Source organism: Natator depressus, chromosome 1 (assembly GCF_965152275.1).
Source record: "Natator depressus isolate rNatDep1 chromosome 1, rNatDep2.hap1, whole genome shotgun sequence".
Taxonomy (NCBI): domain Eukaryota; kingdom Metazoa; phylum Chordata; order Testudines; family Cheloniidae; genus Natator; species Natator depressus.
This window is the reverse complement of record NC_134234.1, coordinates 324,605,749-324,633,254: the sequence shown is the minus strand read 5'-3', so window position 1 is coordinate 324,633,254 and position 27,506 is coordinate 324,605,749. Positions and strand designations below refer to the sequence as shown.

At 43.6% G+C, this 27,506-nt stretch overlaps 1 protein-coding gene across 3 annotated transcripts in view; it reads left to right on the top strand.

The window, feature by feature from the left end:
• Nucleotides 1–27,506, top strand: part of MAGI2 (membrane associated guanylate kinase, WW and PDZ domain containing 2) — a 1,132,945-nt gene that overhangs the window by 1,094,691 nt on the left and 10,748 nt on the right. For all 3 annotated transcript variants that reach the window (XM_074942551.1, XM_074942550.1, XM_074942552.1), the window contains one exon: nucleotides 6,595–6,733. In XM_074942551.1, the coding sequence (XP_074798652.1) occupies nucleotides 6,595–6,733 (139 nt within the window). The remainder of the gene's footprint in view (nucleotides 1–6,594; nucleotides 6,734–27,506) is intronic.

Genomic DNA, 27,506 nt, shown 5'->3' with positions numbered 1-27,506 from the left:
TTGCTGGTATAACTGTCCTGCAAAATGAGGGGGAGGCTGTGTAATTCCAGGATTGCATGAACTGCATCAGATTTGCTTTTATATACTCTTTCTCTACCAATTTCTGCCATGCTGACCAGATATGGCTGAAAGTAATCTCGACCCTACTCACTGAGAAGATGTGAAGTCTCTGCGAAGGTCAGCTCTTCTCAGTAAGACAGTGGTAGCAGAGTCAAATAGGTACCAAAACTGGGACGGTGACAGGAATGTGGGGAGTGTGAGTGGCTATGGATCAGACATATTACAAAGGGGTGTGTACTGTACATATAGACTATGCAAATACTTATTTTTACATGTGATGTACTTTAGGCTGTAAAATCCGGAAAAGATTTGATACTCCTGAGAGCTGGTGCAGAGTGTTATTCATATGAGCACAAGATAAAAGTGATAAGCAGAAACCTTTGGGAACCTGATCCTGCATTAATGAGTGTGCTGCTGCATAGCTATCAGCCCTGCTTACTCTCTAGCATTTGGTCAGTTTGCTTAGCCCTCTGGTCGCTCCCTCACTGTCTCTGGCTTTCCTCAGTCCCACTACCCCTTGCATTGTGGGAACAGGGACAAACAAAAGGGAAGAGGAGCAGCACAAGCCTGCAGGTCATGTGTCTGTACCACTTTAAGGGTATGTCTACACTACGAAATTAGGTCGAATTTATAGATATTGGTTTTTTAGAAATCGTTTCATTTTTATATAGTGGATTGTGTGTGTGTCCCCACACAAAATGCTCTAAGTGCATTAAGTGCATTAACTCGGCGGAGTGCTTCCACAGTACCGAGGCTAGCGTCGACTTCCGGAGTGTTGCACTGTGGGTAGCTATCCCACAGTTCCCGCAGTCTCTGCCGCCCATTGGAATTCTGGGTTGAGATCCCAATGCCTGATGGGGCAAAAAACATTGTCGCGGGTGGTTCTGGGTACATGTCGTCAGCTCCCCCCCCGCCCCCATGAAAGCAAAGGCAGACAATTGTTTCGTGCCTTTTTTCCTGGGTTACCTGTGCAGGCGCCATGCCACGGCAAGTATGGAGCCCGCGCAGCTCACTGTCACCGTATGTCTCCTGGGTGCTGGCAGACGCAGTACTGCATTGCTACACAGCAGCAGCAACCCATTGCCTTGTGGCAGCAGACGGTGCAATAGACCTGAAAATCATCGTGTCCGAGGTGCTCCTGGCTGCCTCGGTAAGGTTGGTCAGGAGCACCTGGGCAGACATGGGCGCAGAGACTAAATTAGGAGTGACTCGACCAGGTCATTCTCTTTAGTCCTGCAGGCAGTCCTGTTGCACCATCTTCTGCTGAGCAGCCAGGAGATGTGGATGGTTTGCAGTCCTACTGCACCGTCTGCTGCCAGCCAAAGATGTGAAAGATGGAGTGGATCAAAACAAGAAATAGACCAGATTTGTTTTGTATTCATTTGCTCCCCCCATCCTCCCTCCGTGAAATCAATGGCCAACAATCGTTTTGGTGAGGTCTGTCAGGGGCACCTTGAAAACTTTAATGGAGATTCAGTCATGCCTGAAATACCAGAGGGAGGGAAAGCTTAGTGGGTTGAGCATTGGCCTGCTAAACCCAGGATTTTGAGTTCAATCCTTGAGGGGGCCATTCTATGTGAGAGTTGTTTTTGTTTCTCCTTGATGTAAAGCCACCCCCTTTGTCAATTTTAATTCCTTGTAAGCCATGCCGTCAGTCGCCCCCTCCTTCCATCAGAGCAACGGCAGACAATCATTCCGCGCCTTTTTTCTGTGCAGACACCATACCACGGCAAGCATGGAGCCTGCTCAGATCACTTTGGCAATTAGGAGTACATTAAACACCACGCACATTATCCAGCAGTATATGCAGTACCAGAACCTGGCAAAGCGAAACCGGGCGAATAGGCGACGTCAGCACGGTGACGAGAGTGATGAGGACATGGACACAGACTTCTCTCAAAGCACGGGCCCTGGCAATGTGGGCATCATGGTGCTAATGGGGCAGGTTCATGCGGTGGAATGCCGATTCTGGGCCCGGGAAACAAGCACAGACTGGTGGGACCGCATAGTGTTGCAGGTCTGGGAAGATTCCCAGTGGCTGCAAAACTTTCACATGCATAAGGGCACTTTCATGGAACTTTGTGACTTGCTTTCCCCTGCCCTGCAGTGCAAGAATACCAAGATGAGAGCAGCCCTCACAGTTCACAAGCAAGTGGCGATAGCCCTCTGAAAGCTTGCAACGCCAGACAGCTACTGGTCAGTGGGAATCAATTTGGAGTGGGCAAATCTACTGTGGGGGCTGCTGTGATGCAAGTAGCCCACGCAATCAAAGATCTGCTGATATCAAGGGGTAGTGACCCTGGGAAATGTGCAGGTCATAGTGGATGGCTTTGCTGCAATGGGATTCCCGAACTGTGGTGGGGGCCATAGACGGAACCCATATCCCTATCTTGGCACCGGAGCACAAAGCCGGCGAGTATATAAACCGCAAGGGGTACTTTTCAATAGTGCTGCAAGCACTGGTGGATCACAAGGGACGTTTCACCAACATCAACGTGGGATGGCCGGGAAAGGTACATGACGCTCGCATCTTCAGGAACTCTGGTCTGTTTCAAAAGCTGCAGGAAGGGACTTTATTCCCAGACCAGAAAATAACCATTGGGGATGTTGAAATGCCTTGGGGACCCAGCCTACCCCTTAATGCCATGGCTCATGAAGGCATACACAGGCAGCCTGGACAGTAGTCAGGAGCTGTTCAACTACAGGCTGAGCAAGGCAGAATGGTGGTAGAATGTGCCTTTGGACGTTTAAAGGCGCGCTGGCACAGTTTACTGACTCAGTTAGACCTCAGTGAAACCAATATTCCCACTGTTATTACTGCTTGCTGTGCGCTCCACAATATCTGTGAGAGTAAGGGGGAGACATTTATGGCGGGGTGGGAGGTTGAGGCAAATCAACCGGCCGCTGGTTACACGCAGCCAGATACCAGGGCAGTTAGAAGAGCACAGGAGGGCGCGGTACGCATCAGAGAAGCTTTGAAAACCAGTTTCATGACTGGCCAGGCTACAGTGTGAAAGTTCTGTTTGTTTCTCCTTGATGAAACCCCCCGCCCCTTGGTTCCCTCTGCTTCCCTGTAAGCTAACCACCCTTCCCTCCTCCCTTCGATCACCACTTGCAGAGGCAATAAAGTCACTGTTGCTTCACATTCATGCATTCTTTATTAATTCATCACACAAACAGGGGGATAACTGCCAAGGTAGCCCGGGAGGGGTGGTAGAGGAGAGAAGCACTGGGTGGGGTGGTGGAGGAGGGAAGGACAAGGCCACACAGCACTTTAAAAGTTTAAAACTTTAAGACTTATTGAATGCCAGCCTTCTGTTGCTTGGGCAATCCTCTGGGGTGGAGTGGCTGGGTGGCCGGAGGCCCCCCCACCGCGTTCTTGGGCGTCTGGGTGAGGAGGCTATGGAACTTGGGGAGGAGGGCGGTTGGTTACACAGGGGCTGTAGCGGCGGTCTGTGCTCCAGTTGCCTTTTCTGCAACTCAACCATATGCTGGAGCATATTACTTTGATCCTCCAGCAGCCTCAGCATTGAATCCTGCCTCCTCCCATCACGCTGCCGCCACATTTGAGCTTCAGCCCACCACTTACTCTCTTCAGTCCGCCACCTCTCCTCCCAGTCATTTTGTGCTTTCCTGCACTCTGACATTGTCTGCCTCCATGCATTTGTCTGTGTTCTGTCAGTGTGGGAGGAGAGCATGAGCTCAGAGAACATTGCATTGCGAGTGCGTTTTTTTCGCCTTCTAATCTTCACTAGCCTCTGGGAAGGAGAAGATCCTGTGATCCTTGAAACACATGCAGCTGGTGGAGAAAAAAAAGGGACAGTGGTATTTAAAAAGACACATTTTATAGAACAATGGGTACACTTTTTCACAGTAAACCTTGTTGTTAACATTACATACATAGCACATGTGCTTTCGTTCCAAGATCGCATTTTGCCTCCCCCCACCACGTGGCTAGCCCCTCACCCCTCACCCCTCCCCGTGGCTAACAGCAGGGAACATTTCTGTTCAGCCACAGGCAAACAGCCCAGCAGCAACGGGCACCTCTGAATGTCCCCTTAAGAAAAGCAACCTATTTCAACCAGGTGACCCTGAATGATATCACTCTCCTGAGGATAACACAGAGAGATAAAGAACAGATGTTATTTGAATACCAGCAAACATACACTGCAATGCTTTGTTCTACAATGTTTCCCGAGTACGTGCTACTGGCCTGGAGTGGTAAAGTGTCCTACCATGGTGGACGGAATAAGGCTGCCCTCCCCAGAAACCTTTTGCAAAGGCTTTGGGAGTACATCCAGGAGAGCCGCGAATGCCAGGGCAAATTAATCATTAAACATGCTTGCTTTTAAACCATGTATAGTATTTTAAAAGGTACACGCACCAGAGGTCCCTTCTCCCCCTGGCGGGTCCGGAAGGCAGCCGTGGGTGGGTTCAGGGGGTACTGGCTCCAGGTCCAGGTGAGAAACAGTTCCTGGCTGTCGGGAAAACCGGTTTCTCCACTTGCTTGCTGTGAGCTATCTACAACCTCATCATCATCATCTTCCTCGTCCCCAAAACCTGCTTCCATGTTGCCTCCATCTCCATTGAAGGAGTCAAACAACACGGCTGGGGTAGTGGTGGCTGAACCCCCTAAAATGGCATGCAGCTCATCATAGAAGCGGCATGTTTGGGGCTCTGACCCGGAGCGGCCGTTTGCCTCTCTGGTTTTCTGGTAGGCTTGCCTCAGCTCCTTAAGTTTCACGTGGCACTGCTTCGGGTCCCTGTTATGGCCTCTGTCCTTCATGCCCTGGGAGATTTTGACAAATGTTTTGGCATTTCGAAAACTGGAACGGAGTTCTGATAGCAAAGATTCCTCTCCCCATACAGCGATCAGATCCCGTACCTCCCGTTTGGTCCATGCTGGAGCTCTTTTGCGATTCTGGGACTCCATCATGGTCACCTCTGCCGATGAGCTCTGCACGGTCACCTCTGCTGATGAGCTCTGCACTCACCTGCAGCTTGCCACACTGGCCGAACAGGAAATTGAAATTCAAAAGTTCACGGGCCTTTTCCTGTCTACCTGGCCAGTGTATCTGAGTTGAGAGTGCTGTCCAGAGCGGTCACAATGGAGCACTCTGGGATAGTTCCTGGAGGCCAATACTGTCTAATTGCATCCACAGTACCCCAAATTCGACTCAGCGCTAATCCCCTTGTCGGGGGTGGAGTAAGGAAATAGATTTTAAGAGCCCTTTAAGTCGAAAAAAAGGGTTTCGTCGTGTAGATGGGTGCAAGGTTAAATCGATTTAATGCTGCTAAATTCAACCTCAACTCCTAGTGTAGACCAGGGCTAAGGCACCAAACATCAGGACTGGCAGGACTTGATACTAGATCCATTCAAGGCAGCTGAAGCTAAAAAACAGAGCTGCTGGTAGCCAGCCAGAGAGCACCAGGCTGGGGCCAAAACAAAGAGCCCTACACCAATTAGGAGCCTCAAGATCTTCAGAAGTTAGATAAGTATCCACTTACCTGAATTAAACCCAAGGTACAAATCTCTTATAGTTTCCCCATTACTGCTAAGATTAATATACCACAGGCAAGAGAAAAAATTCATGTCTTAGAAACGGCTGTGAAATGTATGCCAGTTTGCATCCACGTTTCAATTTTGAGTAGTGACAGATTCCTTTAATAAAACTAATTATTAAATAACCCAACTGCTTCAAAAGAACATGAAACATGAACAAATTAATCCCCACAACACCTCTTGTGCGGCTGGTAAGTAAATTGCCCCACTTTATGGAAAAGGACACAAAGGCTGACAGAAATAATAATGAACCTCACTGTGGACATCAGTCAAATGGCAAATCAGTGGCAACAGAGCTAGAATTAGAACTCATTGGTCCCAGTATAGTTCTCGGGTCATTAGGCTGTACTAGCTCATCATTTAGAAAGAGCAGGGCAGGTTTTTTATGAATGTACAATTCAATATATGATCTCACAAGTACCATGATGTTTCTATTTAACCTACAAAATAATTAGCTTGGGACACCAAACTTTCCTAATTTACTTAACATTAGCACTTCAAATGGTACTTTAAAATGGGATGATGCTCACTGAACATGATTTGGATATCAGCACTGAGAGGCCAGTGTACCTGTACCATGAACTTCAGGGGCCTGTGTGACAAGCCAATAGTACAGTACCGCTTTCAGTGATAATCAATCCAGTAAAGCACAGAAAAGAATTAAAAGTTCCCAGTGACTCCAGCACATCAAGCAGTTCAAAAAAACCTTTCTTGTATAGAAGGCATGAGACATGTTACTACCACAATACATGAATTTTAGCAAAAGATGAGCAACATCCTATTCCATACTCAGAATCCATTCTGTGGGTTATTAAGTCTGGTGATAATATCCTTCAGCTAGATAGGAACAAATGTACCCTGATGTCTGGCTTTCATTCAGGTAACCTGTGATCCACTGAATATGCCTGTTTTTTTTAAATGTTCATTTTGTTGCAATTTTTGCCTGACTTGATATTTTTCTTACCTGACAGGTAGGAGATCAAATAATTGAAATCAATGGGGAAAGTACAAGGGACATGACACATGCCAGAGCAATAGAGCTAATCAAGTCTGGTGGCAGGAGAGTGCGGCTCTTATTAAAACGCGGAACAGGCCAGGTTCCGGAATATGGTGGGTTTTCATTATTTTTCTTTCTGTGTGTGTGTGTGTGTGTGTGTGTGTGTGTGTGTGTGTGTATTTAAATTACATGTATTTTATACTAAGTATCAATTACACATTTAGGTCCCAGCACTTAAGCATGTGCATAAGTCCACCCATATTTAGGAAAGCGCTTAAGTATGTGCTTAAGTGCTTTCTTGTACTGGTGCGGAAGATATGAACACATCATTTTCAACTATGCCAACCCTGTATAGGCAATGCTTAAAATATATCTACTGGTAGGAGCACTTTGAACTCTTTAGCGACATCTCTGAGTGTGCTAGGAGTTGCTGATGCATTCTTATCATCTTGTTGGTAAAACAGTCTCTTCTAATACACTTCTATTGGTATTTCTCTGTACATTTGGAGACATAGGGGCTGACCCCCCTCCCATCATTCAATGGCAAAACTCCCACTGACTTCAGTTGTGCAAGAGTGAGCCCATAATGTTCATTTTACAATTTATTTCTTAAGCTTTCTCATTTATCAGACAACTGAGAATTTACATGGATGACGTAACAAAAGTCAATTCTGAATAAAGAGACAGTATTTGCTCTTTTGGAAGTTGTAACAGGCCACTTTAATATTATTTTTAAATTTTGTTTTGTGTTTGTATTTCCTTGGAATTTTTTCTGTTCCAACTTTTTAAAAGGCTTCTAAAAAGTGTGTATAATTTTAGGAAATATTGAAACATATTAGTTACCTGACAGACTGCAATGGTGTATGTTATATAAGTATGTATTTAGTGATATCTTGAAACGTATGCGAATATATCAATACACATTTAGCCTCAAATCCTGAAAACATTTACTCATGCTTAAATTTACCACCATAAGAAATCTATGGGTCTACTCAGAGTGGTAAAGTTAAGCCTGTTCATAAGTATTTGCAGGATTTAGGTCCTTACAGAGCTTTGCAAATTAATTTTATTTCCCTCTGGTCCATAGTGATTCCTCTGAAGTCATTACCACCAATATGTATGTATGGTACGAACTATTACATACAATGCAGAAAAACATAAGAACTGCAGACTTATATAAACCCCTTAATAAAATCCCAGAGCTTTAAGAAAATAAATAATAAGATAATAGCCTTGATAAGCAAAGTTTAGTCTAACAATCAGTTTTAAAGATCTGTTGTAGTCCACTATAGTATCTCCAAGTAAAATATAGCAATTCCAAGACAAGGAACATGATAGCTAAAAGCCCTAGCACTCTAGAATAGCATCAACAAGACACAGGGTGCGGGCAAGGACTGATGATACATTATGATAAATTCTGTAAAATAAATAGTAGAAAGTTCAGAATGAACCTTAACCTGAAGCAACAAGAATTTAAAATAACCAAAGGCCTTTGTAATTATAAAATAAGTAAAACATGAGGTAAGGGGGTTTGGCTAAACAATCAGAATTGCAGATACTTGTCTGGAATATCTGAACCGCTAAGGTATGTAGAATAGGACCTGAAATTTCAAAAGAAAAGGCTTTTTCATGAGACTTACATTACCTCGTGACACCAGTTGGTCCAAAAATACCATACCCCTCACCCTCTCTAGTGGTATTATGGCATTTATAGTGTCATTTCCAGACAGAACCAGATAGGAAAATGTAAAGTATTTTTAAATGTAAAAAAAATCTATTTGAGCTCCCAAAATTGTTAGGTTTAGGTTTGATTAAAGGCTCAGATCAATTTCTACATTTTCCGTACTGGTTTGTCATCCCCATACTAAGCACCACAGTGGGCACTATTAAACACTCTCCGTCAGCCAGTTGTGAAGAACATCTGTCTAGCCATTGTGCAACCTCAGGAGTAGTTAAGAAAACCTCAGAAAAATAAATATTTTTTTCCAAATGATGGTAAAAATGACCCCAAAGAAAACTTGGACGTTGGAAGCTTGAGGACAAAGTGCTCCTGAGGACATCAAACTAACCAGTAAAACTGTTATTGTTTTTGAACCAAGAATGTGCTGTTGCATAGTAACGAGACTAAAGAGACTTTTTTCATTAAAATAAAACATCAATTCTGTTTCTGCCAGTAGATATTGAGAAAAGAAATGTTTCCTAATAGCCTAAAGTCATCATAGTGCCAAGAAACCTGCCTCTTCTAGGAAGACTGGTGGGTATCCCAGTCTGTGAATCAATTACATTCAAGTCTCTTGACTTAGTCTTGAAAATTCTGGGTTTGCCCTATATGCAAAAGATCCTTTTTGATTTACAGGACGATTGTGCCTTTAGCAGAACTAGAGAGGTGCTACGTACAAAAGACCAAAAAAAAATTTGAAACTAAGGCATACCAAGAACTTAAGTGATACCAATCAAAGCAGCTTTCAGTCCAGACAAAATAAAAATTAACACTGATAAGAAAGTTATCTGTGAAAGAATAGAACATCAAATAAAAAGACGAGAGCAGTAAGTGAAAAAATTAAGGGTCAGATGATCAACTGATGTAACTCAGTATAGCTCTGCTAAAGTCAACTGAACTATGCCGATTTACATCAGCTGAGGATCTGGTCCTAAAAATGCATCTCGGAAAATACTGTCTGAGATGTGATGCTAGGTAAAACCAAGTGAGGAAGTAAATCTTCTATCTCATCTCAGAGGATGCTGAATTTGCTTTAAACCAAAATCTGAATTGCATTTCAGAGAGAAAAAAAATCCCTAAATGCAGCCACAAAACCTATGGTCACGCAAAGAGTTCTATCAGAATACCTATGAAAGGGGCAGGGATACAATTAATGCTCTAAAATGGTAGCTGCTTTCACAGCAGGGTGTGCCACAAGACGCTTAAAAAAGCAGATGTTACATCTTCACTCCAGACCTCAGAACATGTTTGCTGAGGCTAGGGACAGCCAAAGGGACTGAGCCTCCACAAAAAGAGACGTATCATCACCCTCTTCCAAGTCTGAAAAATGCCAGTGTCATACTTTACAACAAATAGTTTATCAGCAAAGTCCTCCAAATTCCCAGCAAGGCTGTTTTTCAAGAACAAGAAACACTACAATTACTGTCAAGGTGCCTGATCCTGTAATGTGTTGAGCACGCTCAACACCCCCATAGACCCCAGAGGATGCTCAGCGCACTGCTATATTGCCTTCCCTAGGGATGCAGGGCATTCAGCACTTCACAGGACCAAGAACAGCCAGTTGCAGCTAGGTCTTCATTACACAAACTGCCATCGCTACAGGACCGCGCATTTCTCAATCATTTATGCATAACATTTCATTAATTCCCCCAGGTTAAAATTATAGGCCAAGATTTTTTTTAAAAAATGGATGTCTAAAGTTATGCTTGTAAATCCATGTTTAAGCTCCTAAAATATGGGCCCAGTTGACTTTAATGGGAGCAGCTGGGAGCACAGCACTTCTAAAAATCTCGCCATGTCAATGGGTGTTCAGCACGTAGTTGCTTTTGAAAAATCCCACTCAGCACTTAGATACCTTTAAAAATCTGGCCCTCTCAGTTTAGGAACCTAAATCTTGACACCCATATCATTAAAGACTTGGCTGTATGTTCAAAACACCCATAAGAGCCACATCTGTGCTGTGCATAAGATCTCAAATGTAGCGGTAGGGAGAGAGCCTTAAAGACAAAGGCCCAGATTTTTAAAGCTATTTAGGTGTTGCTGGCACTTCGGAGGCTAAATTCCATCAACAGTCAATGGGATTTAGACTTCTACGTACCTAAATTCCTTATGAAAATGAGATTTAGATTCCTAAATCAGTTAAGCATTGTGATGCTGAGTGCAGAAGCCCCTAAATACCTTTAAAAATCTGGGGCAAAATATATTAAAATTGTCTCCAAATAAATAAAAATGGAAACGTAGCAGATAAACTAGTAACAAATCACAATCCTGCCACTCAGTAAAGAGCTCTGCAAGAGGTGAATGACCTCTGATGATAGAGCCCTCTGGAAAACGAGGTGGGGAGGCACGAAAGAGAACAATACCATTTATCATTGCTGTTATGTTTCTTCATGGGGACCAACTAGTGTTTGTTTTTAGAAATCCACATAAGAAGGTCTCACAGAATCCCCGCAGCACTACCGTAGCACACAGGAATTGCCAGTATTCCATCTATATCCTATCTGCAGTCTCTTCTGATTGGAATTTTCCTTTATACAAAGCTACTTTAAAATAGATGAGCATAAACAAGAATTTCAAACTGTTGACTTTTTATAGCTGAATATTACCAACATGGCAAAATGGTGATTTACAGTAAACAGAATAATCTGAAATACACCTCAAACTATTTCCCTATCAATGACACTGCTCCAATAATTGGATTATATTGCCAGTGAATTATGGACCATTCAACTGTTTGTTTTCTTGTTTCTGAGCAGTTGCACAACAAACAGACACTGGGATTTTACACTGCTTTTTGATCTTTTATATTGTCGACTCAAATTCTTGCACACACACTCCAGTAATGTAATTGTAATGTAACCTGCAGTTTTATACCTCCCGATGGCCACAGCCAGCCCTATGGCCAGCACAGAGCTCCACTGAAGTCAGTGGGAGTTGGCCCACCTTGATGTCATTGTGGGACTGGGGGTTAAATCACAATCATATATTGCAATGAGTTCATTTTCATAGATTTTAATGGGGGGTTTTAAAAGTTTTTCTGTTATCTAACCCAAGTCTCCCTTGCTGCAGATTAAGCCCATTACTTCTTGTCCTGCCTTCAGTGGACATGGAGATCAATTGATAACTGTCCTCGTTATAACAACCCTTAATGTATTTGAAGACTAGTAACAGGTTCCCCCCCTCAGTCCAGCCCAGAAGCTGCAAGGTTGTTGCATGTTTTTAAACCTTCACTCTGCTGAATTCTAATAGTGAGCATAGCTATGTGAAAAAATTGCAGGATGCTAGAAATATAGTCACCCACCATTCAGTTGAGTATTTAGAGCAAAATTCACATACATGTGCAGGGTCAGAAGTTCCCATGGCAAAGAAACCACCATGATTCTACTGATCGGGAGAAAACAGCTGTGATGTCAGTATTCACTGCATCCCACGTAGGGAGAGTTTGACACCTGAGCAGGGCATGACTATTCCCTCCATGAGGCACAGTTGTAGTGAACAAGGATGTGCTGTACCAGCCAAGGAGCTGGAGTAGCTGCTGGAGGAGACTGTTGAGCTGTCCTTCTGCCTGCCCATTGTTTGAGAGTGGATTACATCCCTCCAACCAGTGCAAAATTCCCTTCCCAAAGCCCACCTATTAAAGCTTCTTGCATGGAGGATGGGGGCAGTGAATTTCATCCTTAAGGAGCAGGGCTTACTAGTATAAAATGTTGTATTTGAAGAGATTATGGCTAGTTACACCTGGGATTTAGAAGAATGCTAATTTGTTTTGTTTCCTGGTTTCAAGCCAAGCTTTAATATTTTACTTTCTATTGATTTTGCATTTTTTAATGTGGATACGTCATTCCTGTGATTTGCTGAAGACATATGTAGCCTCTCCCTCCGCCTCAGTGCTTGCTACTTGGGGTAGTTTCTCTCATCTCCTCACATTGGGTTCTTTTTTTGTGGTGCCTGGTGCCTCCACCCAAGGTGCCTCCTGCTGTCCCTTGGGGAAAGGAATAATGTTACCACTGCTGGCAAGGACTATAAAGCCCAGTATACAAGAAACAATAAAGTACATCAACACACAGCAAAGAAATGACACACCCAAAAATAACAGTATAACAAAGGGAGACTTTACTGGGAGAAGGAAAATAGGATCTGAGAAAGGAAAGAGTTAAGGTTAACTAATAAGAACTAACCCTGAACAACTCAACAAATTGCCCATGCCCCAACATTCACCATGCTTCCATCCCCCATCACCGTCCCTGGCACTGTCTCAGGCACATAGCATGCTGAGGGTGAGTCCGGAGATGAGTACTGTAGCACTGTGGAAATTGGCCACTTGAAACACATGGAAAAACATCCTCTTACGGTGTCTTCACCCCTTGGTGGGACAGGATCCTATCCTGGCTTCCTAGTCTGGTGTCCCATAGAGGTCTTGGCTGGCTCTCAGTAGTCAGGGCCAAACTGGATTACTGCCACTCTGGATGCTGATCTCTGCCGAGCTTGAACTGTCTGACCCAGGCACTAGATCCCACAGCAGTTCAAAGACTCTTTTTGGGGAAGTGGGAGTTAATCGGAGACTCTCTGAGCTTTTCTGCTTCTTTGTCAGCTCCCAGCTAACTCAGACCTCAGCACTGAAACTAAGGCCTTGTCTACACGGCACAGTTTTGTTGGCAAAAGGCAGCTTTTGCCAACAACACAGTGGAGGTGTACGTGCTACAAAGCTACTTTTGGCAGCAAAACTGCTGCTTTGCCAACAAAATAAAACCACCTTGACGAGACGCGTACAGCTTTTTGCGGCAAAGTTAAAGCAACATACCAACAGCGTAGACCAGAGGTGGGCAAACTCGAGCTCCGGGCCGGGGGGGAGGCTAGCCCCCGGCCCCTCCCCCGCAGCCTCAGCTCGCTGTGCTGCCAGCACTCTGGGGGGGGGGGGGTGCGGCTGCCAGTCCTACTGCTCTGAGCGGCATGGTAAGGGGGCTAGGAACGGGTGGGTTGGATAAGGGGCAGAGGGTCCCGGGGGGCAGTCAGGGGACAGGGAGCAGGGGGCGGTTGGATGGGGTGGAGGTTCTGGGTGGGGGGAGGGGTCAGGGGACAGGGAACGGGGGTGGTTGGATAGGTGTGGGAGTCCTGGGCGGGTGGGGTGTTGGCTAGGGGGTGGGATCCCAGGGGTGCAGTTAGGGGCAGGGGATCCCAGGAGGGGGTGGTCAGGGGACAAGGAGCAGGGGGGTTGGATGGGTCGGGGCTTCTGAGGGTGCAGTCAGGGGGCTGGAAGTGGGAGGGGGCCAGGCTGTTTGGGGAGGCACAGCCTTCCCTACTCAGCCCTCCATACAATTTCAGAACCCTGATGTGGCCCTCGGGCCAAAAAGTTTGCCCACCCCGGTGTAGATGCTGCCGTTCGTTGTATCACCATAACTGGCCTCTCCCAGTAGCCCACAATGGCCGCCGGGACCACTCTGCTCACTGTTTTAATGCCGCTGCCCTGCATCTAGCTACTCAGGCATGTGCCCCTCCCCTTTCAAAGCTCCCAGATTGAGCTTTGACATTCCTCAGCGTGGAGAGCTCACAGAGCTGCTGAGGATGCTGTGGGAGAACTCGGAAGGAATCACAGAACCCTTAATGTAAAATCCTGCTCTCCCCAGAACTAGGAACACAGTGGCCAGCAGACTGGGCAGCTGTGGGTGGGGTTGGGCGGAGGAGACTGCTGTGCTGGGCAGAGCCGGGGGCTGATGGGGCGGGGGGAAGGTGTTCCCCTTCTCCTGCCTCTGGTTGCTCAGGTCACTGATGTCTCATTGGTTGCTGATGTCTGAACGTAAAGAGACAGCATGCCAACACACTCTCCCCCAACACACACTCTGTCTCTCTCACATATAGCCTCCACACACACACCATCTCTCACATACTTCCCCCAACACACACACTGTTCCTGTCTCGCTCCCACATAGCCAGCCACTTTTCAATTGCAGTGTATCTGGTAAAATGCCCATGGAACGATGGGATTAAGAAACCTGTATGATGTGATGCTCTACCTGCCCCATAAGGCATTGCAAATCCTTCCCAAAGCACCCTGCTGCCAGTTGCACAGTGGGATAGCTACCCACGTGCACTGCTCTCTGGGTCAATGCAAGAGCTGCTAGTATGGATGTGCTCTGCCAACACAAGGAGCACAGTGTGGATATGCAAAAGCGGTTTAATTAAAGCGGCATAATTTTTGTCACCAAAACTCTGTAGTGTAGACAAGGCCTAAAACTAGTCTCTGTCTCTGAGTAAGGCTGACCCCTCCCACCGAGGGGCTGAGCAGCCCCGGCTCATCATCATTGGCCCAGAAAACTACTTGTCTACATCGCCCTATGGAGTCCCACACTCTATTCTGTCCCCACTCCTGACTCAAAGCATGCTGGGAAATGGTGTAAGCGGCTCTGGTAGCCATTACTGTTGTAGTGCATAGGGTAGGTCCCCCTAGAAGTTCAGTCCAGAGTTCCATGAGCTGCCAAACTCCAGTTGTGGGTTACACATACAACTTCCACGCACAGGCAAAACTCTGTTGTAAGTTCTACCGACCCCAGACAGTTTCCATTGAAGTCTATGGGAGTCTTTCCTGGAAGATGAATCAGGCCCTGAATGACTTAAAAATGACTGTCCTAGAATTTGCAACAGGAAGTAAGTATACAGTTTAAACAATTCCTACCTCCTGAACTTTAATTGCAGTTTCTGAGTTCCATGATTTCATGTTTTTTGCAAAGTAGTTCAGTTTTTCATCTAATCATCATGTTTTGGATCCATTGTGCAGCATGCCCTAGGCGTCTGAAGTTGGGGTTAATCAGGAACTGGAGTTGGGTGCCTACCTCCAAAACAAAGATGCCCTTATTTACAACAAAAAAAGATTCTTACTGAAATGCAATGTCCTGGAGGATTACATTAAAAATATAGGGTAGACTAAAGAATAAACTTTTTAAAAGTTTCTGCTTCAATACATGCAATTATATAAAAGAAAATGATTTTGGGGATGTGCTTGGGGGAGGCAGGGTTTCACTGGTGATGGGTTAGGATGATGAATTACATTGACCGTTTTTATGTGTTCTTATAAATAATATATAACCACCTAGGGGTGTAGATAAATCAAAATAAATATTACATTTTTAAATGAAAAGTTAATATTTTGTGGTGTCACTCCCATTAATATCAGTGTAAGTCTCCCAGCTACTGCCCATTCCTCTTCTGAAAACATTAGAGTTAGTGTCTGTCCGACTTCAATTGAGATCAGCTAAGAAGTTCACAGTGAGAAATCTTTACCTCATCTTCTCACTCAGGAGTAGGGCCCTACCAAATTCACAGCCATGAAAAATGGATCATGGACCATGAAATCTGTCTCCCTCCCCACCCAATGAAATCTGGTCTTTTGTGTGCTTTTACCCCATACTGTACAGATTTCAGGGGAGACCAGCATTTCTCAAATTGCGGGTCCTGGCCCAAAAGGGAGTTGCAGGGGGATCGCGGTATTCCCACCCTTACTTCTGTGCTTCCTTCAGAGCTGGGTGGCTGAGAGCGGCAGCTATGGGTCAGATGCCCAGCTCCAAAGGCCACACCCCACCAGCAGCAGCACAGCCGTAAGGGTGCCAACACCGTACCATGCCCCCTTACTTCTGCGCTGCTGCCTGCAGAGCTGGGCAGCCGCTGACGGAGGCCGCAACACAGAAGTAAAGGTGTAAATTCCACACCATGCCATCCTTACTTCTGTGCTGCTCCTGGCAGTGGCTCTGCCTTCAGAGCTCGGCTCCCTGCCAGCAGCCACCGCTGCCCAGCTCTGAAGGCAGTCCCACCACCAGCAGCAGCGCAGAAGTAAGGGTATCAGTACCGCAATCCCCCCTCGAATAACTTTGCGACCCCCATAATTCCTTTTTCGGTCAGGATCCCTACAATTACAGCACCATGAAATTTCAGATTTAAATAGCTAAAATCATGACATTTACAATTTTTAAAATCCTATGACCGTGAAATTGACCAAAGTGGACCATGAACTTGGTAGGGCCCTATTGATAGGAAAAGGTGCTACCCACCATTTTAGTTTAAGTTATTTCTTCCCATGGATCCATCCTCCGCTACAAAGCTCAGCTTTATAGGCAAAGCTGAATCACATCTCCTAGTGACTTATCTGCTCTCTATTGACACTACAGCCCCAGCGATGTGCTGTGTCATTATTTATCTATGGCCCATGTAGTAGCACGATATTTATATTTCCATGCCAAGGAGATCGCCATCCCTTCCATACTGAGAGTTAGCTGAATCCTCTCTCAGATTTCTTTCAATCACTGATTAGAGATACTGGGTCACAACAATCCTTTTTCCTTCACGGCTGCAGGCAGTCAGTTGCCCATTCTTTTCTGCAGTTAGAGTTATGAACATAATTATTTATACAAACTAATAAATGAGGCATGACTGTTACTCAAATTCAGATTTTCTTCTTCTCTCATGTGGTCAGCATTGGCCCTATTTCCTCCAGCTTTACAGATCCTATTTTTCCAGCTTCCAACAGGATTGTTTCTCTGACGAGAACTTCTAATTCCCTTCCTGCCTCCCAGTTACTCCCAGCACACACCACCATATGCATGTCCTGGAAGTGCTACCTGGGCACCTCATTCCTAGCTGTTAATCATTCTGAGAGCAGTGGAAATATTTAATGGGACAAGTTCCTAGTGGGTCCAATCCGACTTCTTAAAGCAACCTTCATTGACACTCTTTATGTTTTTCATGTGCGTTTTAATTTACTGGTGATTTCAAGGACTTGATACAAGCTGTAATTCATGAATTCACACACAAGATTTTTTCCTGATATGACTTTGCTTAAAAAACAGTTCTGCAGTCTTATGAAAAGTAGACTGCATTTTTAGGCATCTGGCTTGCCAAACATGACCTAATAAATGCTTGGAAGTGGGACCCCCATGCCTAAATCTTTGCAGAATTGGGGTCTTAGTGCATTGCTAGTTATTTAAGGGAGAGAGGTTTTTGTAATTTAGTCACAATGTAACGTTTCAGTATACACAAGTGCTGGAATTAGCAGTGACTCATTTTTCAAGAAGCCCTGGGGAAGCTCAACTGTTTGAGTTTCAGCACAGCCACAGTGACTAACACTGAAAATGACAGAGCTGATACCAATACAAAGACTTTTGATATGAAGGAATTTTCTTTATGATTTTGGAATTTAATAAAACCCTTCAATTTTATGAGTTACAGCTCCTTTAAAAAGCACCTCAAGATGTCTTCCACAGTTCAGCAGAATCTGCTTCTCAAATATATATGTATAGTACCTCAATCTTTCACTAATATGATGACTTACTGCATGCTTGTTAGTCTTGGCTTTACAGAAAGTCTTTTTCCTGTATTTATAAGCTTTTTACTCAGCTGTTCTAAACTTACTAAGGATTCTTTGTTCTAACAATAGTAATATATCTTTGTCACTGGTTCTGTTAATTCTAATGATTGGTCCTAGGCTGTTCCTCCCCTTCCTTTAGGAATGGTACCTTCCAGTCTCTCCATGTGCATGAAAAGTGACAAGCATGGGTCCCCATATTTCTACTTATTGGGCCACCCTAAAGACACGGTTTGTAAACTCTGCATGTATATTATCATTCTCTAATATGCTTTTGTTTCACGCAACTGTTTTAACTGAGGCTTTTCCTACTTTTTCTTACACACTAGCTTGTTCAGCAGCTCCTACTATATTGGACTGTTCTTAATAGCTGAGAACCTAATCACCTAAAGAGAATACCTATCTATTTTAGATTCTTAAGAATGTATTTTAATTTCCTAGATGGGAGTGTAGCCCTGTAACTTCCACTGCTGCTAGTGGGAGAAGCCCGGCTATGTCCCTCTGAGAAGGTATATTCTTGTATTTGTAACAAAGATTCATGCTATAAAGACAACTTTCCTAGAAGAGTAACCAAAGTACTTAGAAGCCGATGCAATAGTTTTACCCCTTTCTGATGGTACTTGGCTCCCCAAAATACTGTTAATGTGAAGATGGAAGTTATATCTTGACCTAAAATAATGTTCCTGTGCTTTCGTTGGAACATGCTGTAATACAATTTCAAACACAAAGAAGCTGATTCAGATGGCACAGCTTTGCACTCAGTTTCAAGTTATTTCCTTCATAAATCCGGTCTTACTGCATAGTTTATTCAAACTTACCCAATGTATAATATATAGTCACAGCCCAGAAATGATACCTGAAGGGAAACATTTATTTTTCCTGGTTCATATTGATTGTGGTCATCAGAGAAATCTCAGAAGTAATCTCTGCTGGTACATTGAACAGTTACGGAAGTCTCTCACATAATAACTTTGTATAACATAATCTTTTCATTAAACCTGTGGCCTACTAGCAGAACAATCTAAAACACTTAAAGCAGAAAGGTTGGGAACAGAGAGGGAGATTTCCAAAGGTGCCTAACTGCCATTTGGGCCTTTGAAAATCTCCTCCAAATACTGGACAAGGCCAACATTTCAGATCCCCTAACAATGTTCTCACAAAATATGCAGTCTCATTTGGGAGGGGGGTGGAGTGCAGCAGTCTGTTATTGCGCATGCAGATCAGTTAGTTACCCATCTGATTGTCCTTTGCAAATGCAGGTATCCAGTTTGTGTCCCCAAATGTGAATTCGCATCTACAAACTGATATACCCATATATTTTGCTGGCACAGTTTTAGAGGCCTTTTGAAAACCATTGCACTAACAGATTTTACACTTGTATCCAGTACTCAGATTTGTTTGAACATCTGAGACAGTACTGAGGGGTCTCAGTAAGGGAATTAATTTCTTAGTAGCGTGGAAATCAGAGCTGTACCATTTTACACCTCACTTCTGCTTCATGTTCACTGGCAAAGTCACTACAGGTCATCTTTCAAGATACTGAGAGGCAAGGTCATGCAGACATAGAGAGCTGCACTACATAGCTATTTCAGATTCATCTTGTAAGTCTATATTCACAAATAGAGCGAGTTAGGTGACCTTGGCTCCATCATGAAAACCATCTTATATAACCATGGCTTTGTAGTGTGTATACACACACACACACGTCCATGTTCAAATTACTTTTTGTTGCTTTAGGATAAAAAACATGGGAAGGAAAGTTGTTCCCTCCTAAAACTGGTAGATGTTGGCATCCTCTATCAGTGTATCTTAATTTAGTAGTACTCAGTAACTCAGCTATGGATGAGTGGCTGCCGATGTTCTAATTATTATTTGGCCCTATTAGAACTTTTCTTGGAGCCAAAACTTGACAGAGACAGGGTGTCAGTCATCAAAATAAAAACCTTTGTTGGATGGAATTTTCAGCTTCTATAAAACATATGTTTTTAAAACTTCCTCAAAATAATTTATAAAAGATCTGCTCTAGAAATTATTTTGGGGAAGTTCTACGGCATTTGCTATACAGTAGGCTAGCCTGGATGATCACAGTGGTCCCATCTGCTCTTAGAATCTGTAAGTCTATGAAAATGAAAATGAACTGAAGGTACCAGCACAGTTCACATAGTCCATGAATAGTCATCAGATGGTAACAACTTCCAATCACTTCTGTCTTCACCTATATTCAGACAAAGGACTGGGTTCCGTTGCCTAGTCCTTCATTTACTCAGTCCCTTTAAAGAGCGACAAGGTGTGATATCAACTGACCATCTTAGAAGCAGAAAGCATGCTGTGGAAATTAACTAAGAAAGTACTGCTGTACTGCCATTTATTTTAATGTAATTAGTATTTCACTTAGAGTATTTCTTAAAATTCACCCATCTCTTCAGTATCTATATTCAGGACATTTCAGCTTGCACCTTTTGTAACAGCTTAATGAATAATTCAATATTAATAGCCAAGATAATAGCTTTATATTTATTTGAAAAAAATCTTTTCTTATTGAATACAGTATTTTTTGGGCTCATCAAAAATTGCTTGCTTAGTAAAATTGAGCTGAATCCCTGACTTGCTTTAACAGTGAAATCTAAAGCTCATAACAAAAGTGAATGAATTTCCTGGACTTTTCTTATTGCATGTGTAATTAATTATAAGATCAGCTGCCCTGATGCCCTACAACAGTGGTCTCCAACCTTTTTACACACAATATCACTTTTTGAATTTAAGTGGAACCCAGGATCTACCCCACCCCTTCCCGAGGCCCTGCCCCTTCCCGAAGGCTCCACCCCGCTCACTCCATCCCCCCTCCCTCTGTCGCTCGCTCTCCCCACCCTCACTCACTTTCACTGGGCTGGGGCAGGGGGGTTGGGTGCAGGAGGGGGTTTGGGGTGCTGGCTCTGGGAGAGGGCTCAGGGCTGGAACAGGGGGTTGGGGTGCAGGAGGGGTGTGGGCTCCCTCCAGGCGGCACTTACCTCGTGTGGCTCCTGGTCAGTGGCGCAGCGGGGCTAATGCAGGCTCCCTGCTTGCCCTGGTCCCACGCCACTCTTGGAATTGGTCATCACGCCCCTGCGGCCCCTGGGTGGGGGGGCAGCACATGGCTCCATATGCTGCCCCTCTCTACAGGCACCGCCCCCGCAACTCCCGGTGGCCGCAGTTCCCCGTTCCCGGCCAATCGGAGCTGCGGGGACAGTGCTTTCAGACAGGAGCAGCGCACGGAGACCCCTGCCTCCCTCTCTCCCCCAGGGCCTTAGGGGCGTGCTGGCCGCTTCCGGGAGCGGCACATGGCCAGGGCAGGGAGGGAGCCTGCCTTAGCCTCGCTGCACCACTGGACTTTTAGTGGCCGGAGATCACGATCGACTGGCAGAAGCTCCAGGATCGACCAGTCGATCGCAATCAACCGGCTGGTGACCTCTGCCCTACAAATACCAACAGTCAAGTAAGTAAATGTCCAAATGATTAAAAACTGCTCTAGTGAATACATGTAATGATAAAGTGTATGCCTATCATCACAAAATATTTTGAACGTTAGGAGAGAAAATGGCTTGATATGCTTTTTCCCCCTGGATTTTGCTGACCAGCATCCCTTTTAAAAAACATCGTGCATTTGGATAACCAAATAAGCAGCACTGAGCCACTGTGCAGTGTATAGACCCAAGTAACATACACAGAAACCTGACACCTACGGCATAGGTGGCGAGTTTTAAGAAGGACTTGCAATGAGAGAGTGGTTGCAGGGAGGCCATTCTAAGAAGGAGGGCGGCACAAAAAGCAGGCAAGAGGACAAGCATGGAAGAAGGAGATAAATGGAGTAGACAGAAGGGAGACAAAGACGGAGCAAAGCAGCAGAAGGAGGAGGAATGGCAGGAGACAAGATCAGAGACGTGGGCAGGATGGAATAGTAATGGGCCTTGAAGGGGATGCCCACAAGCTTGAATTTGATATGGAAAGCACATCAAAGTCAAGTTACCCATACCCTAGATAGACATGTCGGGGGGGGGGGGGGACTTCTGATCCTCAGTGTGGCAATGATGAACAGTGCCTTTTTTTTTTTTTTTTAAGTGGTGAGCCCTGTATTATCCATTGTGTAATACATGACAAAATTAGGAAGCTATGCTGTGTGTTTGCCTGCCTGGTATTGACTGTGAGCACAAAGTAAACACCACATGTGTCTACTTCTTTACATGTTTAGAAGTTGTTACATTTGCACAGTAATTGGCTAATGAGTCTTGACTCATACTGTTACATCAGGTTTCAGAGTAGCAGCCGTGCTAGTCTGTATCTGCAAAAAGAACAGGAGGACTTGTGGCACCTTAGAGACTAACAAATTTATCTGAGCATAAGATTTCGTGAGCTACAGATCACTTCATCGGATGCACTCAGTGAAAGCTTATGCTCAAATAAATTTGTTAGTCTCTAAGATGCCACAAGTCCTCCTTTTCTTTTTACTCTTACATCAGATACTCATGCCTGTTGAGAGTACTAATCAGATAATCCAGTTCATTCTTTTGAAATGCCTGTCTTATAAATCTCTAGAGCTCAGTGTTGAATGGTATTGGGAACTTGAACTGTCCCATATATCAGACAATGATGGGAGAAGCAAAAATCAATAGGGTCGTTTTGAAACAGTGCCCTTTCCTTATGTGACCACCTTGACTGAGTTGAGAACATTCATTCGTATTCATGCTGCATTCCCAATAGCCATCTTCTTATTTCTAGCAACACCGACTTAATTTCAGGAACCTGTGGTGTGGAAAAAAGAGGGACTAACTAAATGAATCAAAATACTGGTTGATAAAAGTGGCCTAAAACCATCAGGCAATTTGAATATGAGCTCCAAAAGGTTCTATCAGTTTTTAGACCTATGGGTAAAAACTATTCAAGGACAAAATTCAGTATTAAAATGTGTTTTACAAACAAATCCATAGCGTTTAACAAATATGTAGCAGCTGATGAGAGAGGAGAACATTCTTGAGTTGGAAAAATGAAAGGTATCTATTGTCTGTCTTATGTAACAGCAAATTTTATTTTTAAAAGATCAATTGCCCTTTTTATATCGGAATTTTGTATCTTTCACTGTAGAACTGAAAGCATAAAATGCCATTTGGAGAGACGGAGAGAAAAGGGGGAACGTTTTCATGGGTTTTGTTGCAGTATGTCTGATCTTCCGGAGAACTGCTATAGGGCCTTTATTTTTTGAATGTACGACTCCTGGACAAAAGAGCAGCTCTGACTGCCTCTGTGACCTTGACCAAGTCACTTAAAACACTCTAACCCACCTCACCCATCTGTAAAATGGGGATGATAATATTTACTTACATACTTCGTGGGTGTGTTGTAAAGGTGAATTAATGCTTAAAAAATCCCTTAAAGATGAAAAATTCTAGTTAAAGACTAAGTATTATTAATTATTTTATTAAAGTAGAACCTCACTAATCCACACACATTATAATTCATATAAAAATTGGCAGCCCATCTCCACATCTGAGCAGAGATTTAATAAGAGTGCTGTACAGTGAGTTCTGTTGTTTCCTAAGCCTTAATTATTTTTATATAATATGCTACAGTAGATTTGCTAGTACCCTACCAAGTGTATATGTTCACAGCTAAATTACAGTGAATAAAATACATGACAAACCTTACCCTTGACCGTTTATCCGTGGTTGGGTCACATAAACTGGCATCCAGACTCACCTACCCTGTAAGGAAAAATAAAGTCCCAACTAAAGGTCTGTTCTTAGCCCTTTTCTCATTGTATTTGCTTGCTATATTTCCAAAGCACAAACTCAAAGCCAGAACAACTCAACTCCAGTTACTGGGTAATAACCACTCAAGGCCAATCAGCTGGGAGGAGAGAGTTCACATCCTTCCCCTACAATAACCTCTTCCGCACTAACTTCCTCTTTCCTTTTATAACCTCACCCAGCTCAGCCATGTGACAGGAAGGAATCCAGTAACCCCTTATGGGCTGGAGTGCCCAAACATGCTTTCCCTCCCCCCTCCACCCACAGCTCACTCCTCCTCACCTCTGTGAAGTTATTCTTGTTAGGACCATGCGTACTGGGGCCCTTTGTATATAGATAGCCATGTTTAAGGGACATTGCTGATCCAGGAGCATATTGTGTAAACATGCAGGCCATGAACTCCTCCTCCCCAGAAAGCCCCAGCACAGCTCCTATAATGGAGGCTCTGCAGACCATGTCTCTGTAGGTAATTGATTTAGGCAACTTTAGGGGCATCTAACTTCCACCTCATGCTGTCTCAGCTGGATGTCGGTTTTCTGGGAGGCACTTAAGATGTGTAGCACCTGGCAGACTGGGGCCCAGTGGTCTGAATTTTCAAAAGTGACTAGTGATTTGGGGTGCCCAACTTGAATCACCTTAAAGGGACTTGATTCTCAGAAAGTGCTGAGCACCCACCTCTATAGAACAGACCCCTTTCAGGTGTCTCAGGTTGGACACTTCACGCCTTTGTGCATAAAAATGGAGGCTACGTCCCTGGAAAGACAATGGGCTTGTCTATGCAGTGTAGTACTGTGCATAAGTGGGGTGTGAATTCTAATGCACACCAATGTGTTGTGTGTACTAACTGGCCTGTGTAGACCCTGCTGGCAAGCACTAAAAGTTCCCTAGTGTGTGTTAATATAGTATTGTTTGAAACAGGACGACATTAATGTGCCCTCGGAAACTTTTAGCATGCAGCAGCAGGGTCCACAGGCGTCAGTTAGTGTGTAACACAGTGATGCACATTGGAATTTACTTCCCACTGATGTGCGCTGCCATACCATGTAGACAACCCCAGTGAAACAACTTACTGCTTGTGTGATACGGCTAAAGAGTGTTCAAAGGTTGGGATGCAGTGTCTTGGATCCACTCATCCGCTCCACATTCTCATTTCATAATAGTATAAAAACATTGGCTTTTCAGCTTGCTCAATGATGTACATGAGAAAATAAACAACCACCACCTCTCTAAGTAACGGATGCAGTACCGTAAGCAACCAGATGTGCAAACACAGAAGCACACATTCAGTAAAGAACAGATATAGATCTGGCGCTTCTGAGAGCTATTAAACATAATAATGAATTTCAAAGATAACCCCTTAGTAAAATAGTCTTTAGCACCTAGAAACCAACAGCTTCCAAGAGCTTTGCAGAGCCATGTAGGAAGTGCAAGTCCAGTCAACTGGAAAGGAAAGGCAGGCCTGTTTTCAGGAGTCCCAAGTGATCCTCTCTCCCCACTTTTGAAACTCTCCCAATTTATTTGTGATCTTTTTCTCAACTGCTGGATCCTGAGCCAATAGCAATGGGAAGATAGTTGAGTTCTTAACATCTGTCCTGGATCCAAATTCCATTGAAATTGTAATTCTTAGCTTGAAAACCTTTCAAACAAATATAACTATATTTTTTAAAAACTCAGCAGCATGAGGTCACTGACACTTTTTCAGTACTATCTAGTAATTTTGAAAAACTTACTGGAACATATCGTTTAAACAAAGATGACTACAGAACATTTTACATACTGGAACAGTTTTGCAAGTGGAATTGTGTACATTACCCAGCTTTCTAAGTGTCTGGGCTTTCCATCAATATTTGGATTGTACTTATAAACTATGCATTGAATATGAAAATGTTAAGATCACCCATTCACTGACTTGTCTCTCATTATACTGGTCTTTTTTTGCAGGAGACTCTGTCCGACATTCTAAAAAAGAATTAGAAAACCTGACACCCTGATTAGCCAATAGTCATAACAACTAACCTAACTGATCGCAGGTGCTGCTGTCAACCTTCAATTCCCAGTATCCTAGTCCTTGAGAGGTGTTCTCTTAGACCCCGGTTCAGCAGTCTAGCCTATTCAGCAAAGCACTTAGGCACAGACTTAAGTGCTTTGTTCAGTAGGGATGGGCTTAAACACCTTGCTTTGCTGAACTGAATCCTTAAATGGAAGTTAATGATGATCAGCACCTCACAGAGGGCACTCAGCACCTGGCAGGATCAGCTTCCTATGGAAGTTCATTTATTCAGCAACTCATACACTGTCCAAACACTGTAAGTTGAGGCTACTTTTGTTCAGCAAACCATGCCCCCAATACTAACCAAGCAGTTCTAAGAATGACAGCTACTTATTGACCAGTCAAAATGTGAGCTTTCCTAATGCCTATTTTAGCTGCAATAATTAATAATTTTAATATTTAAATATAATTAATGGTGTAGTAGCAATCTCTTAAATTATTCACTCTATATAGAAAGTTTTTTTCATTAATGCCACACATTTTATTAACATATCTATGAACACCTTTTATGGCAGTGTGTCAATGCTATTAATAAAAACTAATTTAAAAGTCATTATCTTTTTAAATTATAGAGTCATTTATATTATAGCTCTCCTTGCTTTTCCTCAGCTCTGGGTGAGATCTGCTTTGGCTTCCAATAGCTCTTCATCCACAGTCTGGCCACATTGAAAAAAATGCTTTTCTTATTAAAGTGAATAATGTATTATCACTTGAATAGCTCGTAACCGGCAACAGTTAACTCATTGCCTTTACCAGACCAGGGGCTAGGAGAGTGGTCTCGTCTCTCTTTCATTGTACAATCCTCTGGAGTCCAGAATACAGATAATATCCTCTCCTGGGCTTGAAAAGAACGCTTCTCCTTCTTCCTTTCAAGAGGGACTAGGAATCTCTAGGTTTAACATACACGTCAATGATTTTCAAGTTAGATTCCTAGTTCTGCAAAACTCTCAGGCAGTATATGAGGATAAGGAAATCAATGGGAATTTTGCCTATGGGCACACAAGAGGGTCCTCAGCAAGGTTGTATGGGAGACTTCCTGTCTGATCTATTTTAGGACACATACCATTTTGTATCTGAATACAGGACAAAATTAAAAGTGGCATGAAGTGCATCCAAAAGGAAGCAACATCTGGTCATTCAATAATAATAAAGAGTGTGAAAGGAGCAATGGCAATAGGGTACGACGGGAACTGGGATGCACATAAATGAGGCATAGAGGGAGACTCTGCAGATTTTCTAAGTGCTCCAAGCTTTCAATGCAGATAAGTCTCCTTTATCAATCCCCTTTTCCCACCCAGCTATAACTCCACACTCACATGCCTCTTACAGATTTGCTGATACCTGCAGGAGTGAGCCCTGCTTTAAGGCGCCTCATACAGAAATTATCCACCAAACCCAATTCAGATCTTTGTCACTTATTAAAACAAGGAGAATTCCCCCGAAATCACTTTGTTCAAAAGAATTAAGATTGAATTCTTAATCACCACCAAAAAATTACAGGCAATAAACATTTCAAACACTACCAAGTCTGTAAATGAGAAATAAAGAGCTCCAGCCACATCCCCATTGTCATATAATCCTTCCTCTCTTGCCATCATCCTACTTGACCTACACTTTCCATCTAGGCTTAGCATTGCCCCTGAAAATATGCAATAATATATGCACAAGTCAAAATTACTAGGAGAATATAAAAATCTTATGCCTATTTAAGGGATCTATTTACAATATACAAGAATACTGCACCATTAATCAATACAAAAAAGGCAACACAGGATAGTTATTAGAATGATCACTGATAAGGTCTATAAAATTAGACAAGCTTGCACCATGATGTTTGCCACACACTTCATAACACCAGACAGACCAATTATTTTATTTCTGCTCATAAAAACATTCTTCTATCCAACAGCACTTCATAACATAAGATCTATTGTGCTCTGACAAAACTGAATGTGGCTTGGGACTACATTCCTCTCATAATCTTTACTAC